The sequence below is a fragment of the Poecilia reticulata genome, linkage group LG21 (assembly GCF_000633615.1).
Source record: "Poecilia reticulata strain Guanapo linkage group LG21, Guppy_female_1.0+MT, whole genome shotgun sequence".
In the NCBI taxonomy this organism is placed as follows: domain Eukaryota; kingdom Metazoa; phylum Chordata; class Actinopteri; order Cyprinodontiformes; family Poeciliidae; genus Poecilia; species Poecilia reticulata.
Window position 1 is genome coordinate 10,899,628 of NC_024351.1, and position 24,712 is coordinate 10,924,339.

At 37.3% G+C, this 24,712-nt stretch overlaps 1 protein-coding gene across 3 annotated transcripts in view; it reads right to left on the reverse strand.

Annotated features, from left to right (window-relative positions):
- Positions 1–2,502: 2,502 nt before the first annotated feature.
- The window catches only part of enpp1 (ectonucleotide pyrophosphatase/phosphodiesterase 1), a 36,215-nt gene continuing 14,005 nt past the window's right edge, over positions 2,503–24,712 (reverse strand). For all 3 annotated transcript variants that reach the window (XM_008397515.2, XM_008397513.1, XM_008397514.2), the window contains 21 exons: positions 24,412–24,469; positions 23,193–23,290; positions 23,036–23,115; positions 21,137–21,256; positions 20,331–20,440; positions 20,172–20,237; positions 20,018–20,090; positions 19,822–19,930; positions 18,226–18,357; positions 18,101–18,132; positions 17,835–17,962; positions 15,745–15,814; positions 14,743–14,830; positions 12,151–12,335; positions 11,981–12,020; positions 11,215–11,375; positions 7,465–7,594; positions 6,800–6,874; positions 6,020–6,152; positions 4,356–4,500; positions 2,503–2,963 (listed from right to left, as the gene is read on the reverse strand). In XM_008397515.2, coding sequence (XP_008395737.1) covers positions 2,811–2,963; positions 4,356–4,500; positions 6,020–6,152; positions 6,800–6,874; positions 7,465–7,594; positions 11,215–11,375; positions 11,981–12,020; positions 12,151–12,335; positions 14,743–14,830; positions 15,745–15,814; positions 17,835–17,962; positions 18,101–18,132; positions 18,226–18,357; positions 19,822–19,930; positions 20,018–20,090; positions 20,172–20,237; positions 20,331–20,440; positions 21,137–21,256; positions 23,036–23,115; positions 23,193–23,290; positions 24,412–24,469 — 2,186 coding nt within the window. In that variant the 3' untranslated portion in view covers positions 2,503–2,810. The remainder of the gene's footprint in view (positions 2,964–4,355; positions 4,501–6,019; positions 6,153–6,799; positions 6,875–7,464; positions 7,595–11,214; positions 11,376–11,980; positions 12,021–12,150; positions 12,336–14,742; positions 14,831–15,744; positions 15,815–17,834; positions 17,963–18,100; positions 18,133–18,225; positions 18,358–19,821; positions 19,931–20,017; positions 20,091–20,171; positions 20,238–20,330; positions 20,441–21,136; positions 21,257–23,035; positions 23,116–23,192; positions 23,291–24,411; positions 24,470–24,712) is intronic.

Consider the following 24,712-nt stretch of genomic DNA (forward strand, 5'->3'; position numbering starts at 1 on the left):
TTCCCCAGCCGGTGATGTTTCTTCTTTGAGATTGGCCAAATCGTTCTCGAGGCCAGATCTCTCTTCATGGGTTGGGTCTTGTAAACTCCTACAATAGCCTGATGAGCCCATCATCAGGCCATTAGATTTAACAGAACTGATTACGGTAGTTTCCAAATGGTAAAAGTGCTGATCCTTCGTGTCAGCACTTTTACTGTGGGGCAGCCTCCCCCAACCCCCTCGTTAGGGGACCGGGAATTGGCCCCGCCCCCCGGCGGTCATTGTTATATATGTTTATTATGTTTATTCAGTTAAAAATGTTAACTATGAAAAAACAAATTCACCTCAAAATCATAGTGCAGCAAATAGAGCGGCTGCTCCCGTCGTCTTTTATCCACCGCCTTTTCTTTTTGTTACGTCTTTTATCTCTTAAAATGACTCCACAAACTATCACTATTGCTTCTACATCGTCATCCGTGTTTGGTTATTCTAAATTCCCGTATGCTATGTTGGGGGTTTTACTGGATTATCCTGTGGAATCGGGATGTTCTTGTGTGGTGTGTTGCTCCTGCCTTGGATACACAAACTGATCCAACCTGTGGGACTTTTATGAGCTCTGTGGTCACAGAGGTTTGGAGAGTCGGCCGATAATTCTTAAATCTTTCAGTCCAAACCAGACTTAAGACTCACCAGCTCTACTCCTCTCCTCTCGACCACTGGCCAAATGCTCTCTGACTCTGGTCGTTATGGTAACGTTTACATATCCCTTCAAAATAAGATACAGATGCGCCACAAAAACGAACATTTTACTTTCGTGAACATTTTAACTCAATAATGACTAACGGGAGCCCTGAGCTTGTTTCTCTGCAACGAGATGGTCCCATCTGGGAGTGACGAGACAATGACACCCGAAGTGTTGCTTATATCCACAGCCTGCTTGGTCTCTACGTGGCGAAGCAGTTTGAATCTTCATTGCTTCATTAACAGCCGGTCGCTGCATGTTACGCAGAGCGGTTTGTAATATGGGACTCGCCTACCGGTCCGGGAAAAATCCATTCTCCTGTCTCTTCTCTGGGCCTTTTCCCCTTYGCAAAGAAACTTTCCAAAGACATCTGATCTGTTTCTTACTCATTTTGCTGCTTGTGGCCTCAGTGTTGGCGCGCAAGTAACCGAGAGAATCCGGTTAAAGGATTTTCAAAATAAAAGATCCTCCAGACTCAAATAATACATAAAACGGAAATATTTAATTATTTCTTGCGTAGCCTGGTACCAATTGGTCCACGGACTGGTACCAGTCCACGGACCGGGGGTTGGGGACCACTGCTGTACATCACTGAAAGAGATGAACAGCAGAAATAACAACATAGAAATGAAAGAGAATCAGGAGGTAGTAGAGTGATGGTGGTGATGGAGAAGACAGGGGAAAAGCTACACATACACACACACACGCACGCACACACACACGCACGCACGCACGCACGCACGCACGCACGCACGCACGCACTGCCAAAAATGTAGAATCAAGCAATCACTTCATTAAAACTGGTCTGGCAGCATGAAGTAGGCTAATAGCTCAACACATAATGCCCTGAACGAAAAAAATTCAAGAACAGATAGGGAACAAAATTACTGATATCTACACTCAAATTCATTCTGACGAATGAATCTGGCAAACAATTCATTGCTTGCCAGATTAAAGTAACATTTAAGCAGATATTGAACATCACATTTTATTTTCCTCACAGAAAATGTTTTTTTTTATTGGTCTGAAGTGATATTTTAATCTTAAATGTCATGTTTTCATTGGCTGTATGCAGAAAATCATCATAATTCACAGAAATAGAGCCGTGTGAACATTATTTTCAGTGTAATTAATCAGCACATTGTGTTTCACTCCAGGAATTCATTTTCTGAAATATATTAGCTAAACACATTTATAACTGTAATTCAGCAAGTTATTGAATACAAAATATGATTAAACTAGTCAGTATTCATTGTAGAATTTCAGATGGGGGATTTAGTGACATCTAGTGGCTCAAACTGGAGATTGCAAACACATACATACAATTAAAATGATCTTAGTCATAAATTACTTTTTCTCTTTGTGTGGAAAATTACGGATCTCTGTAATTATAAATATATTTTTTTAGTTATTTAGTTATAAAAAATACAAAAGCTAATTGATCACTAGAAATTGTTTTTAATTTAAAAAGTGTAACAACAATGAACCCTCTTCCATTTTCTTTCACACACTCATCGGTATAAAATAAAAGCACAACAATTTTGCTTCTGTGGAAGAATCTTCTGCCTGTGGAAGGGCAAATAATCCATACCTGCATGATCAACATACACAAACTAAAAATAGAATAAATCTTTTCAAAAATGTATCAAATGCCAAAAGTAGTACTGGTGCAAAACCATAAAAATAAAAAGAATATACATTAAAACAAAACTTGGATGGATAGACTTCTTAAAGTATGGCATGATTTCTTTGATTTCCTGATATTTCACAAGCAACAAATGTTCCAGACATAAAAAAAGGCTTTTATTTTTCCTAAAAAAGTCTGAGGAAGGTCAAAGATTTTTATTCTTTAAATCGAGATTCACTGCATAGATTCGTGCCTGAATTACAGGAAGACTGGTCTTAAAAATGATTATATGACTAATGAAATGAATGGCCCTTCAAGTTAGAAATATTTTGGTTTGAAGTAAGAACCTTTTATTAATGAAACAGCTACAAAACCCACTGTTTGTGGTGCATCCCCAAAAAAAGGTAGCTGCATGCCCACCAGTCTGGTTGTGTTTGGTTGTTTTAGCCATAGTCTCTGAGTTTAAATAGTGTGTAGAAATGTTTTGAGCTGTATCGTTTCTTCCACCGATATCCTGTCGTGGTAGAAGCTGAGTCCCGTTAGCAGCTCGATGTCTCGGACTCGTGCGATGTGAAACCTCAGCCACTCCTTCACCCACGACAAGTCAGACCCCGCCTGAAGAGAGGCGGAAAGAGAAATTACAACCACTAACATAATGTAATACTGTGTTATATGTAATGCTCTCCTTGTCTGCCTCAGAGGACAGCCATGTCCTACCAAGTTTGGTTTTGTGCTAATTTGTGAGATGTTTGGATATTGTTTTCTAACCTAACCCTCCTTTAACCCTTTTATGACGCAAGTTTCACATGTCTGCCTGGATTTTTTTGCTTATTTTAATTGTACGCAGTTCTTTAAATGTCTTGTGAGTAAATATATTTGCCCATTTATCCATAACAACTGGGACTTTCAATATCTAGCAAGTTATTTTCACAATTTATCATCTATTAAAGGAGCGCCCCACAGATTTCACTCCCTGCTACGGCAGGGGGTGAAATTACTGTAATAACCCGATATTGGCTGGAAAGCGCAATGTCTCCCCTTTCAGAAACTGTTGGAATTTTACAGATAGCGCAAAGTGTGGTGGAGTTACGGTACCGCAAATTTGGCTGGATCCCCCGATCCATTTGGTCTGAAAGGGTTAAACTTTTCCACGACTTTATTTGCTGTCTGCTTCTTTCTAGGTTTTCAAGATGCTACTTGCTCACTAATCCTGTTCTGGATTAGTGGTTATGTCAAGTCACGGCAAGTTTACTTGTATAGCACATTTCAGCAAAAAGGCTCAAATCCCATCATTACAATCCTCAAGCAAATTAAATATATCAATCAATGTTTCAGTTATTACAAATCAAAGGCAACTCTAAATAGGTCAGTTTTTTTAAGCTTTCATTTAAAGGAAGTCAGTATTTCAGCATTTTTGCAGTTTTCTGGAAGCTTGTTCCAGATTACAGAAGCGTAAAAACTGAATGAATAGCCCTTGAAATGTTCTTCAGGTGACAGAAGGCTGACTTTGTAACTGTTTTTATGTGTCGCTAAAGGTTCAGGTCTGATTGCTGGTTTCCAGCTGTAATAACTGAAGTTGTGAGCAGACTCTTGATCGTTCCTCTTTAGGTCCAATAGATGATAACTTTGGTTTTGTTTCTGTTCAGGTGGAGAAAGTTATGGTGCATCCACACCTTGAATAGTTCAAAGCATCTGCTCAGTGCTTGGGTCTCCTGCTGACATCATAATGTAGATCTGTGTGTTATTAGAGAACAGAAGTCCTGTAACAGACATAACTGCTCTCATCACTGCATAGCGAGGTTAAAGTACACATAAGTCGACTCTATTTAGAAAAAGGTGATGTATAATTACATTAAGATGACCTGGATTGTAGCACTCTGCAGTTATTCTGCTTTGTGTTCACATGAAAGATTGTCCGTGCGGTTTCTCTACATTTGCTCAGCGCTGTAGTTTTACAGAGGTTTTATCTGAGGTGAAGTGCACAGGGGTGTGGTGGGTGTTACTCACAGCGCAGAACTCTGAGTAGTCAGGTTTGTGGGGCATGATGAATGCTATGGCCTGAAGTGGACCCTCACAGTTAACAGGACTGAAGCTTGAGTTGCGACAGCTGGTCATGATCAAGAAGAAATGCGTTGGCACTGAACTTTCATTCCTGGAGAGAGAGAGAGAGAAATGTTTGTGGGGTTTTAACAAAAAAGCAGCTGGAACAAAAAAGGGTTTCCTGTGAAGAAGAAGATTTTCTTTAACTCTTCTGATTTCCACCTTCTGTGATGCGATGACACAAATCTGTCCCCCCTCCCCCTTATTTGTCAAAAGTAGTCCTGCATTTCCACACATGGGGCACTACCACAAGATAACCGTCAGGGGATGTGAGGAAAGGCTGTCAGTGTTTCCTGGTTAAACCATAAATTAAACAGAAATAAACATCGCAGTAAACGGGGGGAAAAGATTGGAAGAACATAATCAGTGATGATGTATAGCGTTCTTCTCCAAAGCTCAGCGCGTGTGGTTTGATGAGATGTGACCAAACAAACACCATACTGTCAACTGGTTTTGATTTACATGTTGCACAATCTTTGTTTAGCAACATTGTAATTGCCCTGGGTGTTTTATAAAACATGCACAACCACAACTTTGATTTATGTGAAAATGCTTCCTTGCTCAGAAATGGAGGAATTACATTTAAATAGCTCACAAGTGTTGGCTAAGTGTGAAACCTTTTGTCTGATCTTAACCAATAAATGTGTCGAATTTCTTCTTGCTTGATTTTAAGGTTAGTTGTTTAGCTTTCATTTTTTCTTGAAATGTTTTCTAAGGAATTTACATGATTGGATAGAAAATCAGAGCAGAGTCAAAGCATAGCTCAATACAGTGAAACATTTTTAGATCCAGAACTGTTTTTTTTTTTATTTGGGACTGATTTTTTTCTATTATTACTGTTACTGTTACATGCAACAGAGACATTTTTTCACATTTCAGACATATCTCCTCACCTGTCATGCTATATGGTTTGATGCATGTTCTGCTAAAGTTCATCTAGTTTTTTTTTGCTGCTGGTCATTTAGTTTAGTTTTAGATTTTTGCCTGACTTTTTTAGTCTTTATCAGTCTCTCTTTCTCATTGTTGAAGCGAGAACACTGACCTTAGCTGAGGAAAGTGAGGATTTTTGTTCAATTATTTGTTTTGTAATTGACAGGTGGAGTTCAAAATCCTAAGAGAATGCTTTACAACCATTTTCAGACTGACAGATATCAACTTTGCTGCTCGTCTTTTCTTGAGAGACTTTTATCTTTTCAAAACTTTTTAACTTTCTTCATGTTGTCAGACAGAGATGCATGAAAGTGACTAGTAATAACAAAACTGATCGAGTCCCGAGTCAGGGACCCATTCACGATGAAGATGAAAGAAAGAAACGCACAAAAAAATAAAATTAAAAGTTGGTGAATATCCAAACTAATACAGTACTTGATTGCACAGCCCTATTTTTAAAGTGAGAATGACATTTATTTATGAATATTAAGTTAAATTTGTGTGCATTCAGTCATCTTTTTAACAGATAGAAAATGGGAAAATTGTTTTAAAACATCAACTTTTTCAGAAACATTTATTAAACAGAATATCACACAACAACAACAATCACTAAAGTTGTGGTATAGTTGTAGACAACTTACCCTGTGTTTTTACTGACTGGATCTACATTTCCATCAAAGTCTTTATCAAATATCGGCCCACTGACGACGTTGACTCCGTTCAGGTCTTGAGAATATTTCAAAAGTATAGACGTGTGGACATGACTCCAAACCTCTGGAAAACATAAATATGCAGTTTAATACATGTAATCCTGCAATTTGTACAAACAAACAACATTAACGTTTGAGTTATCAGTGTAAACCTGTGTATCAGGAACAGTGAGCCACCAGGGGGCAGCACCTGTTAGTATTTTATAGGGATTAAGAAACTAAAATTTTCTTTCATTTATTGTTTATTTTCTGGCAAAACTCAGTGGGATTTTATTTATCAGAACTTGGCTAACAACAGCAGCAACCAGATTGTATATATCCAATTTATAAGGTGCATGTTCCAGTTAAAACAAAAATGAATTAATAATGTTGATTCATAATTTTATGCTACTATGAAGGAACAAAACTTTGTTTTGCTGCTGGCACTGAGTCAAAAATCCAGATATTTCCTCAGTTCGGGACTTGATGAATAGATTTACAGCTACGTTTTGTTCAAGCTTGCACAAAGCAGGTTTTCTACGTGCCGGTGGTCTGACAGCCATGAACACGAAGAAGTTGCATCACAGATATCTGTACTTTGTTCAGCCTGTTTAACTATCTGTCCCTGGTGATCCCAATTTTTAGTTTTGAAATGACTGCATTAATAATGTAATAACTCTAATCGCAAATTGGAAACACGCACATTTGACAAATACTTCCATAAATACTCACCTTTAAATGCAGGGAACATTGGCGCCATGTTACTGCCGATAAAAGAGTCAGACACTGAACCAGTGATATTCAGATCTGCAAAAATAATGACAGGTGAAGCAACAGGTATGGGACTTTGGATTTTATAGTCAAAGATTTTGAAACTGAAGCAAAAGATGTCACTTTATGATGACTTGCAAAATCTAAAAATGCTTATAATGTGAAAAGCTTCACCTATTTTCCTGCAAAAAAATCAGTCTCAAACCTCACTTTGTAACATGGCGACAGGAATTAAAATGTTTAATTTGTGGTCATCCAGGTGTCTCACTTCTGCTGATCCGTGTTAATTTCCCTGTTTCACTTCATCTGCTGAAGCTTCCTGGAAGCAAACCTTTCTAGAGCATTGTAATCGTTTTTAAACCCCTTGAACTTTTTGACATTTCTTCCTCCTGCAGCAACAAAATTCTACATACGATATTAATACTTTACATGAAGTAAAGCGGGAGAAATGTGAAACCAAAACAAATCAGATCAGTGTTAGAGTGAATGCAAAAAGCGGCATCCACTGAACTGACAGGATCTCAGAAAAAGGCTAACGAGAGACTCTTCACTCCTACATGCTTGAAAAGTGAATTCATTTGGGCACAGGTTGTGCCACCTTCTACATGACATTTACACACACTCACAGGGCGGGTGCAGCAGGCCATAGGTCAGAGCGGCCTCATCTCTGTAGAGGAGACACAGCTGGTCGGAGGAAGACGGGACTCGAAAGTCGGCTCGAATGCACTCATATGGGCTCAGGGTTGGCACTCTGGACTGAGAGAGGGGATCAGTTAGCGGTGGACAGTGTGGACAGGACAACAGGACAAGTCACTTATGGAAGATCGCTTGGCTGGATTTAGAGTTGAACAGCTCAATGAGGAAATATTTCTCTTTCGGTTCTCATGAGAACGAAAATGCTTGATGTGCACTTGATGTCTAAATCTTTAATTTGAACGTCTTAGTTATTGATAACATTTCATTACAAATTGTATTTGACAGGAAGTAAAAAAAAAAACTGCTGTTTTTTTATTTTTTTTACAATGTTCTTCAAAGGTTAATGTACAAACTTTTTACTCTTTTGGAGTTTAGCTTTACCCGTCTTAAGTTAATAATTTTGCCCATTGCTCTCTGAAAAGTAGCCCAGATTGGATGGAGACTCTTCAAACCACAAATTCCTAATTGAATCAAAGTCTGGTCTTAAATTGGGCAACTTTAGTTTGTACTTTATTCCTGTAAATTGCATTACAGAAGCTGGGTACAAAAGAATGGGAAGGTTACGATTTTGCTTAACCAAAATTAATAGTTATTGTGTGTTACACCCAGTTTCAATGTGCAGTAATATAATCCTTTATGCATTAATAAAAACTTTTACTGATATGTTTCTTGTTGGGACTTTTTCAGCTCAGTACGCTTCCATTCGCATTCTCCTTAATTATGTTTGGAAAACATTATTTTCTTGATAAACTAACATAGTAGCCAGATCTGTAGTCCTGAGATAATGACAATTATTTCTTAATCATTACAAAACAGCAAGATAATTGAAGTTATCTTCAGATAATGTGCAACACCGTTTGTAATATTGGCAAAAGATTAATGCAATGTAGTTCTATACTGCCAAATGAAATATTTTTTTTATGTACCTATTTAGAAACCTTCTGTATCAAACTTGTATTACGGATCTCTGTACCACAGGCAAATTGGAGGCAAAGAGCGTCAGTTCCAGTTTCCATTGAGCTCGATGTCGTGGAATGCAATAATACTCTTTTTTCTTTCCTTTGGTTTGTTATTTTGTTTGTATTTCCTTTTAACTCATGTAAAGCACTGAATTGCCTTGTTGCTGAAAATGTGCTATATAAATAAAATTACCTTACCAAAGATAAAATACTGAAACAAAAAAAGATTATCTTAAAAATACAGGTTTTAATAGTTAAACAGCCAAGAACAACTTGAATGCCACAAAGTATTTAATAGAAAAACTGTAACAAATATGTTTTTATGATACTTTAGTACAAAGGTTCCCAAACTGTGGTGCGCACCCCCTAGGGGAGGTGCCGTGCCATTGCAGGGGGATGGGGGTGTCTGGATGGAAAAAAAAAAACATGAACGCTGTATGAACTGGGTTGTTACCTTAGAATGGCCAACTCTCTGTTATTCCTATGTCAGTTTGATACAGTAGGGGCTACATGTCCCATATCTGTGTCCTCTGTCACTTTTATCAGCAGTCAAAACTGTTTAATCCGTTGTTAACATGTAACCTGTTTTACGAGCCGCCTTTAAACGCAACATGAGAGCTACTGGTTTACACCTGCGTGGCAGTGAAGGAGACCTGCTGCTGCGCAGAGCTGCGCAGGTGTGTTAGAATCATGGCAGCAAACCAGCAAAACGCAAAGAACTTTCCAGTTTTTCCCCCAAACTAACCGACTGTTGAGTAAAGCTGTTTGATGCAGGTAAAGTTAGCGAAAAGATGACTAGCTAACATCAATACATCACCTTAAGCTTGTTAACAAGTAGCTTGTAGGCTACTGGTGTTGTTGTCTATGTTCAGCGACAATTCATTTTTACCCCCAAAAAGTTGATTCCCCCCCTTGTTCGTCTGGGCTGAGTATAACAGGGAGTCTCTAAGAATCCAGCCCCCCAGTTCCCCTTCGCTCACACACATCGTTCAACCAGACAGCTATTTGTAAGCCATAGTGGGAGGGGGGGGGGGGCAGAAATAGTTTGGAAACCACTGGGGGGGCCCAGGAAAAAAAGTTTGGGAACCACTGCTTTAGTACATCTTAAGTATCACAAGTACTATTTATGGATTCAACTATTCTGGATTTTTCTGTGGAATGTGATATTTATCAATGTGATATTTCTAACTTTAGAATAGCGTTGGCAAATACGTGCTGCAAACTTGTACAGCGCATACAGAGATTAACCTGCTGACCAAACATGCTGGAGCTCTGCTGGTAAAAACATTATCTTATTGCTAAAAAAAACAGCTAAGTGTTTCTTTTAAGCACTTGTGCTGTTTTCAGAAGCAGTAGAGACCCAAATGGAAGCACAAAATTGTGCAAAATGTGAATTTTTCAAAATAGATCCCCTTTAATATAAAATAGGAAACTCTAAGCATTTATAGAAAGTGTCCCAAATATTTGAGCCAATCGCGATTTGATCCTTAACATCCATAAACATTGGAGATGCAGTGTACTGGAAGCAACTAAATTTTAAATACATTTCACATTTGAATTTATCAAAGTAAGTGTATGACTTTATGAGAAGTAAATTTTATTTCTCCTGAGTTTATTTCTTATATTAGGCTTTAAAATGTTAAGGCTTTTACCCGGGGTGTCAGTAAATATGAATGAGACTAAGAAAAATAAATTTCAGTAAACAAGAATACATTAGTTTTACTTTTTAATAACTATTTATGTGGTGAATTTTGTAATCAGTCTCAATAGAAAAGGCAAAAAGTTTCTTTAACAGATTCTCCCATAAGATGACTAAAATATAATTCACTCTTTTTCAAAGGTAAATATTAAAATATAAAGTGAATTTTATCCCGAAACACAAGTTTGTGTCTTTTGTAACGAACCGTTTAACTTTATTGTTGCCAGGATTCTTTTCTAAAATAAATCTTTGATCTAAAGGAGTTTTATCCTGGTTAATCAATGGCTGAGGAAAAATTAATTTAACTAGCCTGAATGTGGACTGAAGTGAAACCTGTTAACTTCAGGTCATAAACATTAATTTAGACTCCTCCTCCTCGTGATCGTCTGTCTCAAACTTTCATTCATGATACGAACCGTAGCAAACGATGATTGATAGGAGTTAGAAGCTCCTGCTGGCTCAGGCTGACGGTTTTAATTTAAACCTGGTGGATTCTTGGAAATCCTATTAAAATAGGAGTAGGGGGCTGATCCAGCCTGCCAAGTTACGTTGATTATTTCTGTGGAGTATTTTATTTCTCCGAGAAATTAAATTAGGCCAAGATTGATTTTGCTCCTGGAATCGTAGTCTTGACTAAAGATGTAATCCATTTTATAGTCTTTTTTTTTTTAACTAACAATGAATGCAGAGAATGTACTGTAGCAGGCTATAATTTGCTCATACTGTATTTGGAAAGCACATCCACTTGCTCAATCATTCAGACAGAGGAATCCAAAGTCTCTTGGAAACAAACTGCTGCGCCTGAGGTTGTGAATTACAAGAAAGCTCCACCACAAAGGGAAGAAAGACAAGAGCTGTTTGAGCCAGCACGGATAGAGAGGATGAGCAGCAGCTGTTTACAGAAGGCATTTAGATGCTGTACAAACCTCTTCCAATCCACTGCCAAACCAAAACCACAGAAGAAATACAGCCGAGGCAGCCCTGACTGATGGGGCTAAGTTTAGAGATGAAAGAGAGCTCACCAGAGGCTGGAGGGTGTACGACACCCAGAGCGGCATGAGGCGGTCCCGGCTGTATCCGTTCAGGTAGTCGGCGTGGTGCAGCAGACAAAAGCTGTTCCCCGCCTGGATGACTCCGGGGATGCCGAAAGGATGATGAAGGCGGCGCAACTTAGCTTTGGTCTCTAAGGAGGAAATTTAAAGTGTGAGGCAAAAATATTTCCCAGTGCTATTTTAAAAGGGGCAGTATTATGGGTTTTCCAGCAATATAGTTCAGTTTTATAGTGCAATAAAGTAACTATGTTAACTTCAGTTGTTGTAAAAGTACCACATCTGTCACATATGACTTCAAGTAAATTTAAATTCTAATTTCACGCCTCTGTCTCTTTAAAAGCTCATGCTCATTCCGAATCTTCGCCTTCAGGAAGTCATCACATCGCTCCTGTATGAACCCCTTAAAAATGTTTTTCCCATCGTTTCCCTGAGAAGTAGATCGTGCAATGAGCTCAATTCAGGTTTTTGCTAATTGCTGCTGACTAGTCTGAAGAAACCACTTGGGGGAGTCATTGTGGAGGGGCGAGGAGGAGCTGCGTTCTTGGAGGCGGAGCTAGGTCCGCTCAGACGTTTTGCAGAGCTGAATGGTTGCCAAGGGAGATTAAACGATTTCTCAAACGTGCATGAAAGAATCAAAGCAACACTCCATGTATGTTTTCAATGAGGGAAGAACATTTGATGTAAAGCTTAAAAACATAGATTCTTTGAAATAAGAAAAATAAATGTATATAATTACCTGAGTTTGTTGATAAAAGAATTCTGTTCATTTCCGTCTCCTGCAAAGAAAAGTTTGTTTCAGATTAAATTAGGCTTGTAGATACATTCCAAGACAGCTGACGTATCTGGACCGGTAAAGAGGACTGATATTTTGATCCGATGTGGCTAAAAAAAAAACAACTTTCATACCTTCTCAGTGCTGTGAGAGAAACAGAGGCAGTGCAGGTTGTCTGTGGGAACCAGGTTGGTGCTCTCACAGGGGGTTTCATGGGAGAGCTGTGCTGGGTGAACAGGCAGATAGTGGGGATGCTTCAGGAGATGATTCAGGCTGCCATGCGTCCCATTGTTTGGGGACGGACGAATACCAAGAAGGTCTGATGGGGGGAAAGGAAAAGAAAAAAAAAACATTAGACAGGATTTATAACTCGTACAAATTGAGGTAAAGAATGTTTATCCGAGAGAAAAATAACCTGCAAAAGCATTTCTGCTCTTGTTTCTAATTTAATTCAGACACATTTTAGGGTTTCGAAGTATGCGCAACCAGTTCAAAGTCATGCCACAACTCTAGAGTTGCACCAGCCCACATAAAACCTTTGTTTTGAGTTTTTGGAATTTATTTTAAGCCATTCGGAGGAGGACTTGGCTCGCATTTTTGTCCAATCTTATCCTTATTGTTGAATCATGAATGTAAAGTGACTAAAGCCTGCAGCACTTTAGTTGTTGCGTTGTTCTTTTGTGTTCATGCTGTGCTTGAGCTTTCTGATTTCTTTTGAAGGCTAGCCCGTCTTGGGAAGGTTTACTACTGTTTCATGTTTTCCACATTTCTGAACAATGGTTGGCTCACTTAGATTCAGTGGGAGTTTCAGGGCATTAGAAATCGCTTTGAACTCCCTTCCAGACTGAATGTCGATGACTTAGTTTCTCATCTATTGTTGAATTTATTGCATGTTCAGATCTGTTGTCCACCTCGTGTAGCCAGACAGATTCTGATAAAGTGATGTCATTTGTGGTTAATCACAGTTCATCATTAATAAGTTGGGATTACTGACTCTGGTGTAGTTGTTTCTCTTATACGCCATTTGAAAACTGCATTTTGCATTTAGTCAGGTTATCTTTGACTGAGTTTGATGATCTGAAACATGCAAGTGGAAGTAAAAAAAAAAAAAAAAAGAAGATAAAACTGGAAAACTGTAAGGAAAGAAAACATTTTCTGAAGGCACTTTATGCTAGTTTGGTTTGATCTGCCACATAAAAATCCAATACAATTTCTCATCATTTGTTCTAAACATTTGAAACTGGTTAACACCGGTTGCTTCTCACATTTTCTATTTTGCTCTTTAAATTATCTTATTAAATAACCACAATATTTCTACAATATGCACTTCTTCTGTCTTGGATATGATAAAATCGAGGTTTGGTTTGTGGGATCTGTTGACATATTTAGGAAGCAGAGCAGCAACTGAAAGCTGAAGAAATGCATCTGTTTCCTGTACCGACAGTTATGGGGATGCTGCAGCAGCTGAGGCGAACAGCAGCGCTCCCAAACACGGGAGGAAAATAAGAACAAACCAAACAACAATGTGAGCAGATAGTTAAAACATGTATATGTTGCAAACAGACCATCTCTCTTTTTGAGATTAAAGCTTCTGAAAAAACTAAATGTAGCAAAACTGATTAAAAGCTGAGCAGGAGAGACATTTTTTTAAGGCCAGTCAGGTTAAAATTTGACAGAGCATGGTTCTGTTTAGGATATTAGTCACTAACTGTAAATGTTCATTCAGCAGGCGTGACTGAGCATTAACTCTGTCAACAAAGACATGACCAAAGTGTATAAGGCTATTTGTTAACAGCCAAGAACATGTTTAGCAAAGTCTTGAAATTGCAAATATTTTCTATTAAAGGGGAGCTATTATGTATTTTCCTGGCACGTAGTGCCACTTTATAGCGCAACCAAGTAATTACGATACATTCAGTTTATATAAATTTTCCAATGTATCGTCTTGAAACTGACCTCTGTCTCTTTCTGACACTCCACATTCAGCATGTCATCACAACAGTACTTCTCAGGGTTTTTCCCCCAGTGTATTGCAAGCCTGGTGGGCCATCAGGCTTTACTTGAACCCCCTCCAGGCTTAACATTGCTTATTTATTTAAGTTTTTTAAAAATGTTTGCATTTTTAAGATTTTGTAGTTGGTGTTAGGGTATTAATCTTCCAATCTTCCAGTACCACATAATTATCAAGTGATATTTTCAAATTTCCTGTCAACTTTAAATATTTTTAAACTCAAAAACAGCGAGCGCCCTAACCACCAAGTTTTCTGAGAACCTTGCTTCTCATTATGTTGTTTACAGCTGTATGATAAATTCAGCAGATGTGCAGTTCCACCAGTTGTTTGCTAATTGCTGCTATTGTTAGTAGTTGTTAGTAACATTGGTGTAGTTTTGGTGCAATTGTTCTGAACAAACTACTGAAGTTTGTGTAAAATTTGCATGACTATTATTCGTTTTATAATTTTGTTGGAGCTAAATTAGCTTTTGTCAGCTTCTTCTGTTTTTGCTGGTAATGTTCTTGACCAGAATTGTCTTGCAAAAGAGATTTTTATTTTCTAAATAAAATCTGATATTCTCCAATGGAGTTTGACTTGAGTCTGTCACATCAACTTTCATTACTAAAACGCGAGCTTCATTTCTTTTTTATCGCAGTAGTTCACCAAAACATCATGAAACTGAAATGATTTGCAGCAAGAAGAGAAAAAACAATAACTCAAACAGCCACTCACCACACATGAGGTTGTATAATTCAATGTTTTCAAATGTTGGAACGACGTATTTAGTTTTAAATCCAGGACCGTATCCAATGAAGATTGCCTAAAAGAAAAAACAAACATAAAGCATCTTCATTCATTTCTTCTCGCACACATGATGAAATAAACTAAACCAAGCTTTTAAGCAACAACGCCTACCAGTCTGTGTACTGGAAAGCGTTATTCAGCCCCTCTGTTAACATCAAGACGTCAAACATCTGATTCACTCATTTAGTTCATTGGTAAATATTTAAAGAGAAGTCAAGCTCTGAAATGACCTAAACCTAAACAGTTTCCTATACTGAATTTCCACTTTGTGGGACAATAAAGGCTGTTTTTATTCTATTCTACACGAAAGGAGAGGAAGAAATCATTTTGGTTCTTACTAAATAAGTAACCAACTAAGTGCTTTAAGTCAAATTCCAGCATGTGACAAATTAATCTAGACAATTCAAAGAAACTGTGATGACTAAGATTAATTGCTGTGGTATTAAGTTTAAATCTTTCTGCATTTAGGTTGAGAGAAACTTCTCAAACTATTGCGCAATTATTGCAATTTGCTTAATTCTTGGATAATTTCAGTTCTCCGCACTACTTAAGGGCTCTGTAGAGGTTTGTCCAAATATTTCCTCTCCTGTCTATTGGTTTGTGGGTTTCTGCAAAAGAACCAGAGGTGGTTCAAGATCTCACTTTATTGTTTTCAAACATAAAAACGAAAGAATATTGAACTACTAAATATACCAATTACTTGTTTTTAAAGTCCCTTTACTTCATCACAGAAGCTTTTTATTCCTTCAAGTCTCAAATACCCAAAGAGGTTAATATTATGATTACAGAAATTGTTGATTATTGTTGTTTTTTTTCCTCATATATTAACAGCTAAATATAAGAAGTTCCTGTTTTCTTAAAAATAAAAAACGTCATGATACAAAATGTCTTGACCCTAGCAAGACCACACACATCCTTCCTTCCTCTGACCTGCATGTTGGTGAAGAGATTGTCTGAGCCATGGAAACCACCGGTGCAATACTTGACATCGTCTTTTTTACTGAGGAGAAAGCATTTGAACAGGAAAAGCAAAATTAGAGGAAATTGTACATTAAACATCTTCCACTGCAGTTGTGGATGTTAAGGACCGACTCTGTCAAGTCAGTAGCTTTATTTATCCAGCTTGAAGCAATTTACCACAATTATAGGGTTGGTGCAAATCAAAGGATTTGTGCTATTCCTTCCCAACATGCTTCGTTCATCACACATGGTTCCTGTCATTAGTTACTGTAAAAGATTTATGACTGCAGTTTATCCATCATGTGATGTGTCACCTACTCTACATGCCATTTAGAAAAAAATTACAGCCTTTTCATTACAAAAAAAAGTGCTCTGATGTAAACCTCTTGGAATATTCTATAAGAAAAAAAAACTTTCTAAGCACAAGTTATAAGAAGTAAAAGATAAAAGTTATCTGTCTTCTATCAGAAAAATGCACTTTCTGAATAAAAAAGAAAGTGTTGTGCTTTCTGAACTACCAGTTCAAGTATCACAATAACAAATTTTGCTGGATGATAAAGTGTAATAGAAGTTATTGCGATAAGCGATAATATTGTTGTTTTCAGATCATTTTTAAGTAAAATAACAGTAAGGGGAAAACAATAATACCGTATCTTCCGCACTGTAAGGCGCACCTAAAAACCTTCAATTTCCTCAAAAGCTGACAGTGCGCCTTATAATCCGGTGCGCCTTATATATGGACCAATATTGAGCCACAACAGGTCTAGCAACTACGGTCACCGACTTCATTTTCCCCCGTAGAAGAAGAAGTGCGCGGTGCATGCTGGGATAGTTGTCAGAACGTTGGTTTGTTAATAAATGTGATAATACATTTAAAGCCAGGGGTGGGGGAGGGGCAGGGGCAGAGAGACAGAGACTGTGGCGGCAGCGTGTCGGTTGGTCTGTGTTACCCAGAAAGCAGTTGGGCACAATATCACAACACCAACACCGTGACTGGGGCAGCCTACTATATAAAGTACTCAGGGAACACTTCTTTACAAGTGTGGATGTGTAATAATGTCGTACGGAACATATTGGCAACCCAAACCGAAGCGTCTATTCTATGCGCCTTATATATGGGAAATGTTTTAAAATAGGCCATTCATTGAAGGTGCACCTTATAATCCGGTGCGCCTTATAGTGCGGAAAATAAGGTATAATAACATATTTTCAAAGATCAATAAACTTTAAATTCTAATGAACCTTTAACATTGGAACTGGAAGACATTTTAAGTATCCAAAATAAATAAACAAAACAAATAAAATGATTTTTGAAACTTTGTAAACAAAATTTTCCTTCAAAAAAGCGCTAGTTGAGACCATAGCACCAAACTAAAGACTTTTATCAGCCAGTTTTTAGTAGAAAGAGAGAAAAAAGAGAAATGATAAATCATGCTGATGAAAATTATTGTTTTAATTTATCATGTGATTAATTGATTTATTGAATATTGCGACAGTCCTGGGGATTGTAAATCCTTTTGGCCTCATAGTGTCCAAAAAACGTATGTCATAATATTCATACGTTATAATAAAACTAATATTATAGAGATAACATAAACTACTACTTAATTTACCAGTTTCTATGTTTTCATTTTTCATGTTTGAAGACGAAAATAACAAAAAATATATATAACTGCAATAATCAAGATGTCAGTAGCATAAAGGATTGTTGTTCAAAAGTTATTAGATAATTTTCTATAAAATGAAAATCATTATTTTGTGAGGGATTAATAGTTTTTATTTTTTCCTCCATCTTTCTGCTCCAGCGAGTTTTTCCATGTTTTGTAACATATTTACAGAAATACTTATAATCGCAAATTGTGGTATTTATCATTTCAGACCTTTCTAAATCGTCCCAAAATCAAAATCCCCTCATAGCATAAAATAAAAAAACACCCAAACTAGACAGACTTTGTTGCTTAACTAAACCATATTATTAGTTTGGAGCAGATTTTAGTCACTAATGTAGTCCAGTTTATGCTAACTGCTGTGCCAAAGGAGATGATGATCTGATTACTTACAGCGCTGCCTGCCAGCCCTCCTTCATGTACAGGTGACCCCTCTCTATGCGCTTGTTGTAGGCAAAGTGCATCCTTTTGGGGAGGTTTTCTTTGAGGTACGGCCTCATTGGCTGATTGGGGACCCTGCACTTCAGAATGCACACAGAGGAAAAGGATCAACACATAGCAGAGAGACGACGGGACTGTTTGTCATGAAGCCATGCAAGCACATGATTTTTCATTCTTACTATCAACACAAAAAGTCACGCTTGAAATATTTGGCATACCGACAGGTTCTTTATCAGGCCTTCATAGTTGACTGTGGAAATGAACAGTAAGGGAAAGTCAGGCTCTCTGATTTCAAGCAGACTAAGACCAAAAGATGGTTAAATCTGCACGGACAGGAACTCACAGGAGAAGTAGTCCTGTGGGAGGCGCTTCGGTCGGATGCGAGCTGCTGGGCCTTGGATGACCGTGAAGTTGGATGTGTCTTGCTGGTATGTCGACACATATGCTGCCCTTTGACAGGAAGCCTCCTCCATTCCTATTGAAGTAAAGACTTTGTATGAATGTCGGCCATCAAAATACTTTTCAGAGAAATAAATAATAATAGATTACAAGTGTATTATTGCTCCTTTAACTACTGGTATTCCTATGGTGCAATTACAAGGTCTCCAATCTGCAGCTGTAAAGCCTTAATAACTTTGGCAAAAGGTAATAAAGAACCTGCATATAATTGCAGGTTTTAGTTGTTTTTCAATTTTTTCTAAAAATATCCTTAACATAGTTAACATTTTTATCATTAGGTTGGTAACTAAGTACATTTTTAGAAGCAAAATCAGCTTTATGGGCCAAAATTGTGCTCCCAAGAAATAATTTTGGCACTTACATTATTCTGACGTTACGTATACATATATAGACTTTCACGAATACAAAAGTTTTTTTATATAGCATTTTCCACAAATAACATTCCATAGGAAAAAAATCTGTTAATTTTATTGCAAAAATGTTACATCTTTCTTTATTTTAAAACCTGAAAATAGAAATTAAGGATGTTTTCTTATACAAGGACAAAAAAGTACATTTGTATGTTTGTTACAGGATGTTTTGTCAAATTGATAAAGAAACAAACTGACCTTGAACAACTTAGTGGACGGATGAAAATAACACAGCAACATTGTTGTGTTTTACTTTTTACAGTTTCAAATTCTGCCTGTCATGGGATGTGACGAAACACTCAAGTTCACAATTACTGAAAGTAACCTCAGTTTAAAACTGTTTAAAATTTTAACTAAATCCTTTTGTCTGTAAACAGAGTAAAACTTTTACACAGTGGAACATTACCTCTGCTAAGGCTGTAAATAATTAATGAGCACTCGTGGCAGGGAGTTGAGAAAAATGTCAGCAGGTTAAAGCTTTCCAAAAACAAAAACTCAGAAATCGGCTACAAATTTAAAGCAGGGTAAAAATCTATAAATTGTTATAAGCTCACATTTAACTGCAGCAAATTAGACACCAATTTGATTCAAAGATCTTTACAGATCCTCACAAAAACAATCACTTTACGGCTCAACATCTGTCAACAGTATTTTGGGTGGGACATGAGAACCCTGCTGCGTGCGTCTTGTTTTCTGTGTTTCATGACAAACTGCAAACTAATAACTACTACTATGCATATACGTTGGTGTCTTTTCTTAGAAGAAAACTCTTTGATGGGAATCGCTGGGCATTGCCCTGGCCACGCGCTCATAGGAACATTGATCTCTGCTGCGTAATTACAGGGCTAGACATATGGTCTCCAGATACTCATAGAAACGCTTCTCTCAAAAATACCCCCGTTGTGTGATAGGAATAACTGATTTTTCATCCTGTAGTCGGTGGAATCTCTTCTCAGTCATGCAACTCATGTATTTTCTGTCTTTATTGGTCTTATTTATTATTGGTCTTATTCTAATTTTCTGATCATATTTCTCTAAGTTCTGTCTTTTGAACAGAACACCAACCTCACCGTGATCAGATATGACCATTAAGTTGACACACTGGTGAAGATCTCTTGTAAAAAGTCCATCCAGGAGATCGCCCAGAATCGAGTCAACCTTCTCCAAAACAGCGATCATCTGAAGGAACAACAGAAAGCCGTAAGCGCTTTGGTTCAACACAATGGCAACAAGAACAAGCCTAAGGCAGCAACGGTTTTAACTCACCTGTGAACTTTTTGGGCCGTAAATATGTCCTGTGCTGTCCGGTTCTTCCAGGTACAAGGTGAAAAAGTCAGGTCTAAAACCAGAAACACAATAATGAAGCAGGATTTGTGCTTTTCCATGAGAGTTTCAGTGGTTAACATAGAATAAGCAGCACCTTTCATTCTCGGGTAAACTCAGCCACTCGAACACCGTTTCCAGTCTGTTCTCAAACTTAATGTTCCTGCACACAAAAAGTTTGTAAAGGCGCCATTACAAAAACATCTTATACACTGAAAGTTAACATAAGGACATATTTAATAAGGTTCAGCCTTACCTGTCATACATCTTGTAGAGAGTTGGGAATGATCCATTAATAGCAACATCAGAACCTGGCCAGAAGAAAGTGCCTGCTTTTAGTTTCTGACGCATTGCGGTGAGCCACACCTGAATAAGAAAAACAAAGGAAAAAGAAAATAGTGCAGGGTTTTTGATGACGTCAGAGAAAATGGACACAAACGAGAGACATGGGATCTTTTTTTGAGTCATTTCGAAGAAGTTTAATCTCTCCATTCTTTGAAAAATTCGTTTCAATCTGTGGGTAGGATGGCTCTACTGACACATTAATGCTCTAAACATATTTTGGCACACAGGATTTGTAGTACTGGTTTGGTAGTCTTTACTGAAAGACACTGCTACGCAGGGTGATCATTATTCCCCTTTTGCAAAGTCAAGCAGCTGCTGCACATAAGAGAGTGAAGCGGAGCAGCTCGTCACACAAAAGAGGATTGCGATCAAGTTTAAGTAAGAGCCACAAAGTGCTTAAGTAAGCACAACTATCACAAGCCAACACTTAACAAGAGCTGAATCCAAAATTTCAACAGGAACGTTGCAACGGGGAGGGCAAATTACAGCATGATGAATACTCAGACTTACGCAAGGCAGGAAATCCTTTTTCATGAATCACAGCAGAGTTTGAATAAGACCAAGTTGGGTAAACCATGAGCAACTCGGAGACATTCAGATGTTACAGTAAAAGTGTTGCTCAAATCTGCTTTGTGATCTTGTATCTTGATAAGACCACACTTTAATTCCTGAAAGAACTACAGGATTGAAATTCTACCTTTGCACACAGACACTCACCGGTTCGCCCTGGTACCAGTTTGAGTTGAATTTCTCGTCTGTTTTCAAGGTGAAAAAGGCGTTTCGGGTCACATCATACATCTTGTTGTCTACGATCCCATGAGACTCGGGATAAAGACCCTGCAGGAGACGGAGATCAAATAAACACACAGGCACACTGAGTTGTTTTGATACAGTAGTTACAGGGGTTTCACTTCTGTTTTTCTGAAAATAAAAAGCTCCAGACATTATTAACGCCTTTGTGGTTCTATAAAGCTCCTTAAAATGTGTTTTTAATCCCCCTAAAATGCATTTCATGCTCATATTTGTGCCTCCTGTATTCTGCATTGTATTTTCTGGGCGTCACAATTTGGCAGACTGTATCACTGGACATACTAAAAAGTTTACTTTAATGGCGGGGTCTGTTTTTGAAAAACAGAGGTGGAATCCATCTTAAAAAGCTGTTTTTTTTTCCATGCACATGTAAGCTATTGGGTCTCGACAGAGCAATGACTTTCTAACGCTGCGGGAAGAGAAAACCTTGAAGCACACATTAAGAAAGAAACTAACAGCAGTGGTGAAAAGCATTTAAAACATTTAAAGTTATGTCCTTTATATCCAAAACTAGAGCAAGTTCAACTCATCTAATACTAGATATAAACTTTAAAATATGTAACTTATTGGGTTTAAACTGCATTTATTTGAGATTCTGGTGTGAGCCATCTCTTTTAGACTTTGGACACATAAAATGACAGATTTCTAAAGATTAAACCAGATGTTCTTTCCTTTATGAACCAATTTTTCATTGTTAGGAACCCTTGTTGTGTCTCAGATTAAAACATGACGACAATTGAAATGTGAGAGCATGCACTCATTAATGAGGCAGGTTGAATAAAAATTCTATCATGATAAATCATTTCAGAAGTTATCTCACTTTAGGAAAAGTGCTACATATAAAAAAAGGCTGCAGTAAGTTGGTACAATTAGTGTGCATTTTTTGATTTAATTACAGCATTCGGTCTTCTTAGGTAGGAGTTTATGAGCAACACTCCAACAACTTGTTTTAGCAAAGCTGTAGCACATATTCTGCTATCAAAATGCTAATTTTGTCATCTCCTGAATGATACTTTTGAAAAAAGAGACAATTTTGATTCTTAGTTCCCTCTTTGTAACTTCAGGCTTCAGATAAAGGATACAAAAGGAAACTTTTGCTTCACGTTAATCAGATTAAATGTAATTGTTGTCCTGGACATGCTGCTTTCAAGATCTAAAAAAACTTTTTAAACGTAATAATATTTTAACAAAGTGTTACATTATTTGAATGAGCGCATAAAGTAATGATGACTAAATTAAACTCATGACAAACTGAAACATTTACAGCACATGTGTCAAACTCGAGGCCCGGGGGCCAAATCTGGCTCGCTGTAGCTTTTTATGTGGCCATCTAGAAATTACATCAATAAGTCCCTCCAGTTTTTCACAAATCCTCAAAATTCATGCAAAATTCACACAAAATCAACAGATCTCCACATTTTTTTTCTGATTTTACTGCTAATTTTTCTCAAAATTGGCCAAAAACATTGAGTTTGATAAAAGGTCACACTTAACATCACACAATAGCACAAATATCGTAAAAAGTCCTTACAAATATTTTTATATTAGCACCACAAAATCTGTGATTTTGATTGCAAAAAAAAAAAAAAAAAGAAAAATCACAAAATCCTGAGCGATGCGAAAAGATGTTCAATGTTATTTAATTTTAAAAAATGCTTATTGAATGCTGAAACAAACAACTATTTATTGATATTTTAACAACTTAATGGGTTTTATCAATACATTCTGCCACAACCGGCCCTCTAAGAACATTCAGATTTTTTTATATAGCCCAAAGTGAAAACGAGTCTGACGCCGCTGACTTACAGTAACGATGGTGTAGTGGTTGGGGAAAGTCTTTGTGGGATAAACAGGCCTCATGTAAGATGTTGTTGTTCCATCCTTTCCTGCAGAACAAAAATTGCTTGTAACATCAAGAGAAAAATCTTGACGAGTTGAGGTTGCGACCGCTTTTTTGACTTACGCAGCTTGTTGATGATGGGCAGCCGACTATGGTGATCTTTCAGGTACTCTGCTCGGAAACCGTCCAAGGACACGAGGAGAAGAGGAGGTCTGGAAAAACTAGGCAAAGGAAAAACCTCACTTATTTAATTTGCTCGTCTTGCTTCCATGTATATTGAGCAGGAAACGGTATGAGAAAATAGGTGTGGGAACCTCGCAGGGCTGCCTGTTTACTATAAGCAGCTATTTCTTGATGCTAACCTGCAAGATCAGTGATAAAAAACCAACAGTGTGAAAACAGGGCGCTTATATTACTGATGAAATATTTTGTAACTGAAGGAGCTGAACTTGACCCATAGATGGAAACATGTTTTGACAACCTGCACATTCAGCTTACTGAATGTACTCAGGTTGCAAAAGAGGACTTTTGCAACCTGAGTACAGAAAACACTGTTTGAAAGCCTTTAGGCTGTGAACAAATTAATAAATGCATTCATTCATGAAGAAACGTCTCTGCATGTACACAATATGACTATTTCCTTAGAGTACAAATACTCACTTTCAATATATGAAAGTGTGGTTTGCATACTCAGGGTCAAGTAAAAAAATAAAACACAGACCACATTTATGCGGTTTCCATTTTAAAACAAAAGTTCAGGTCATTCTGAGCAACATGTTTAATTTACCACTGCAGGATGCGTCTGTCTATATTTTACTCTGTGTTTGTGTGTGCTTTCATCTCATGCAAACACACACTGACACTCCTCACAAGCACATGCCTGATTAGTCAAAGTCATTAACCCAGTTTCCATAGCGACAACTACTATTTCCCAATATAATGACATCATTGGGGGGAAAAAAAAAGCAAACTGAGATTTTGGGTTGGCTACACTTCTTCAAAAAACATAAAGGAACAAATTAAACTGCCTAAATGTAGGAAAATGTCACCATTTAAAATTTTATCACCATTTTATTACCATCTTCCAACAAAGAGCTTTTTACAACAGCAATTGACGCGACTGAATAACTTTGTTTGTAGCAACATGTCGCACTGAAAAAACAAATCAGATGATCCAACTAGTTAATTTCTCACAAATTAAGTTGATCAAATAGATGTTAAGTTTAAGTTATTTTAGCATATATAATTTGATTCCATGAATCATTTTAATATTTTATTTTAAAGTTGGAGCTCCATTCTCTTTTTTCACTGCATAAAGAAACATATCCCACAGTTTCATTACCCAGGTGGACACTTAGCCTCCCCGATCTCCTCTGTGAATTTTTTCCAGAGACTTCCTCCTGTTGAGAAAGAAAAACAGCATCAGTAAAAATGTTATGTTAATTGTGATTTATATTTTTTACTGTCAATCTCTAAGCCAGACCACAAACACTTATAAATTATGGGATTTAAATTCCCGAATAAATAATAATGAGACTGTCAAGTTATTATTATTATTTTTTTGAAATACAACTTTCAATTTAAGCACATTTTCAACATCCAAATAATCCGACATTAACAATGAACAATGCTGCAGGATCAGC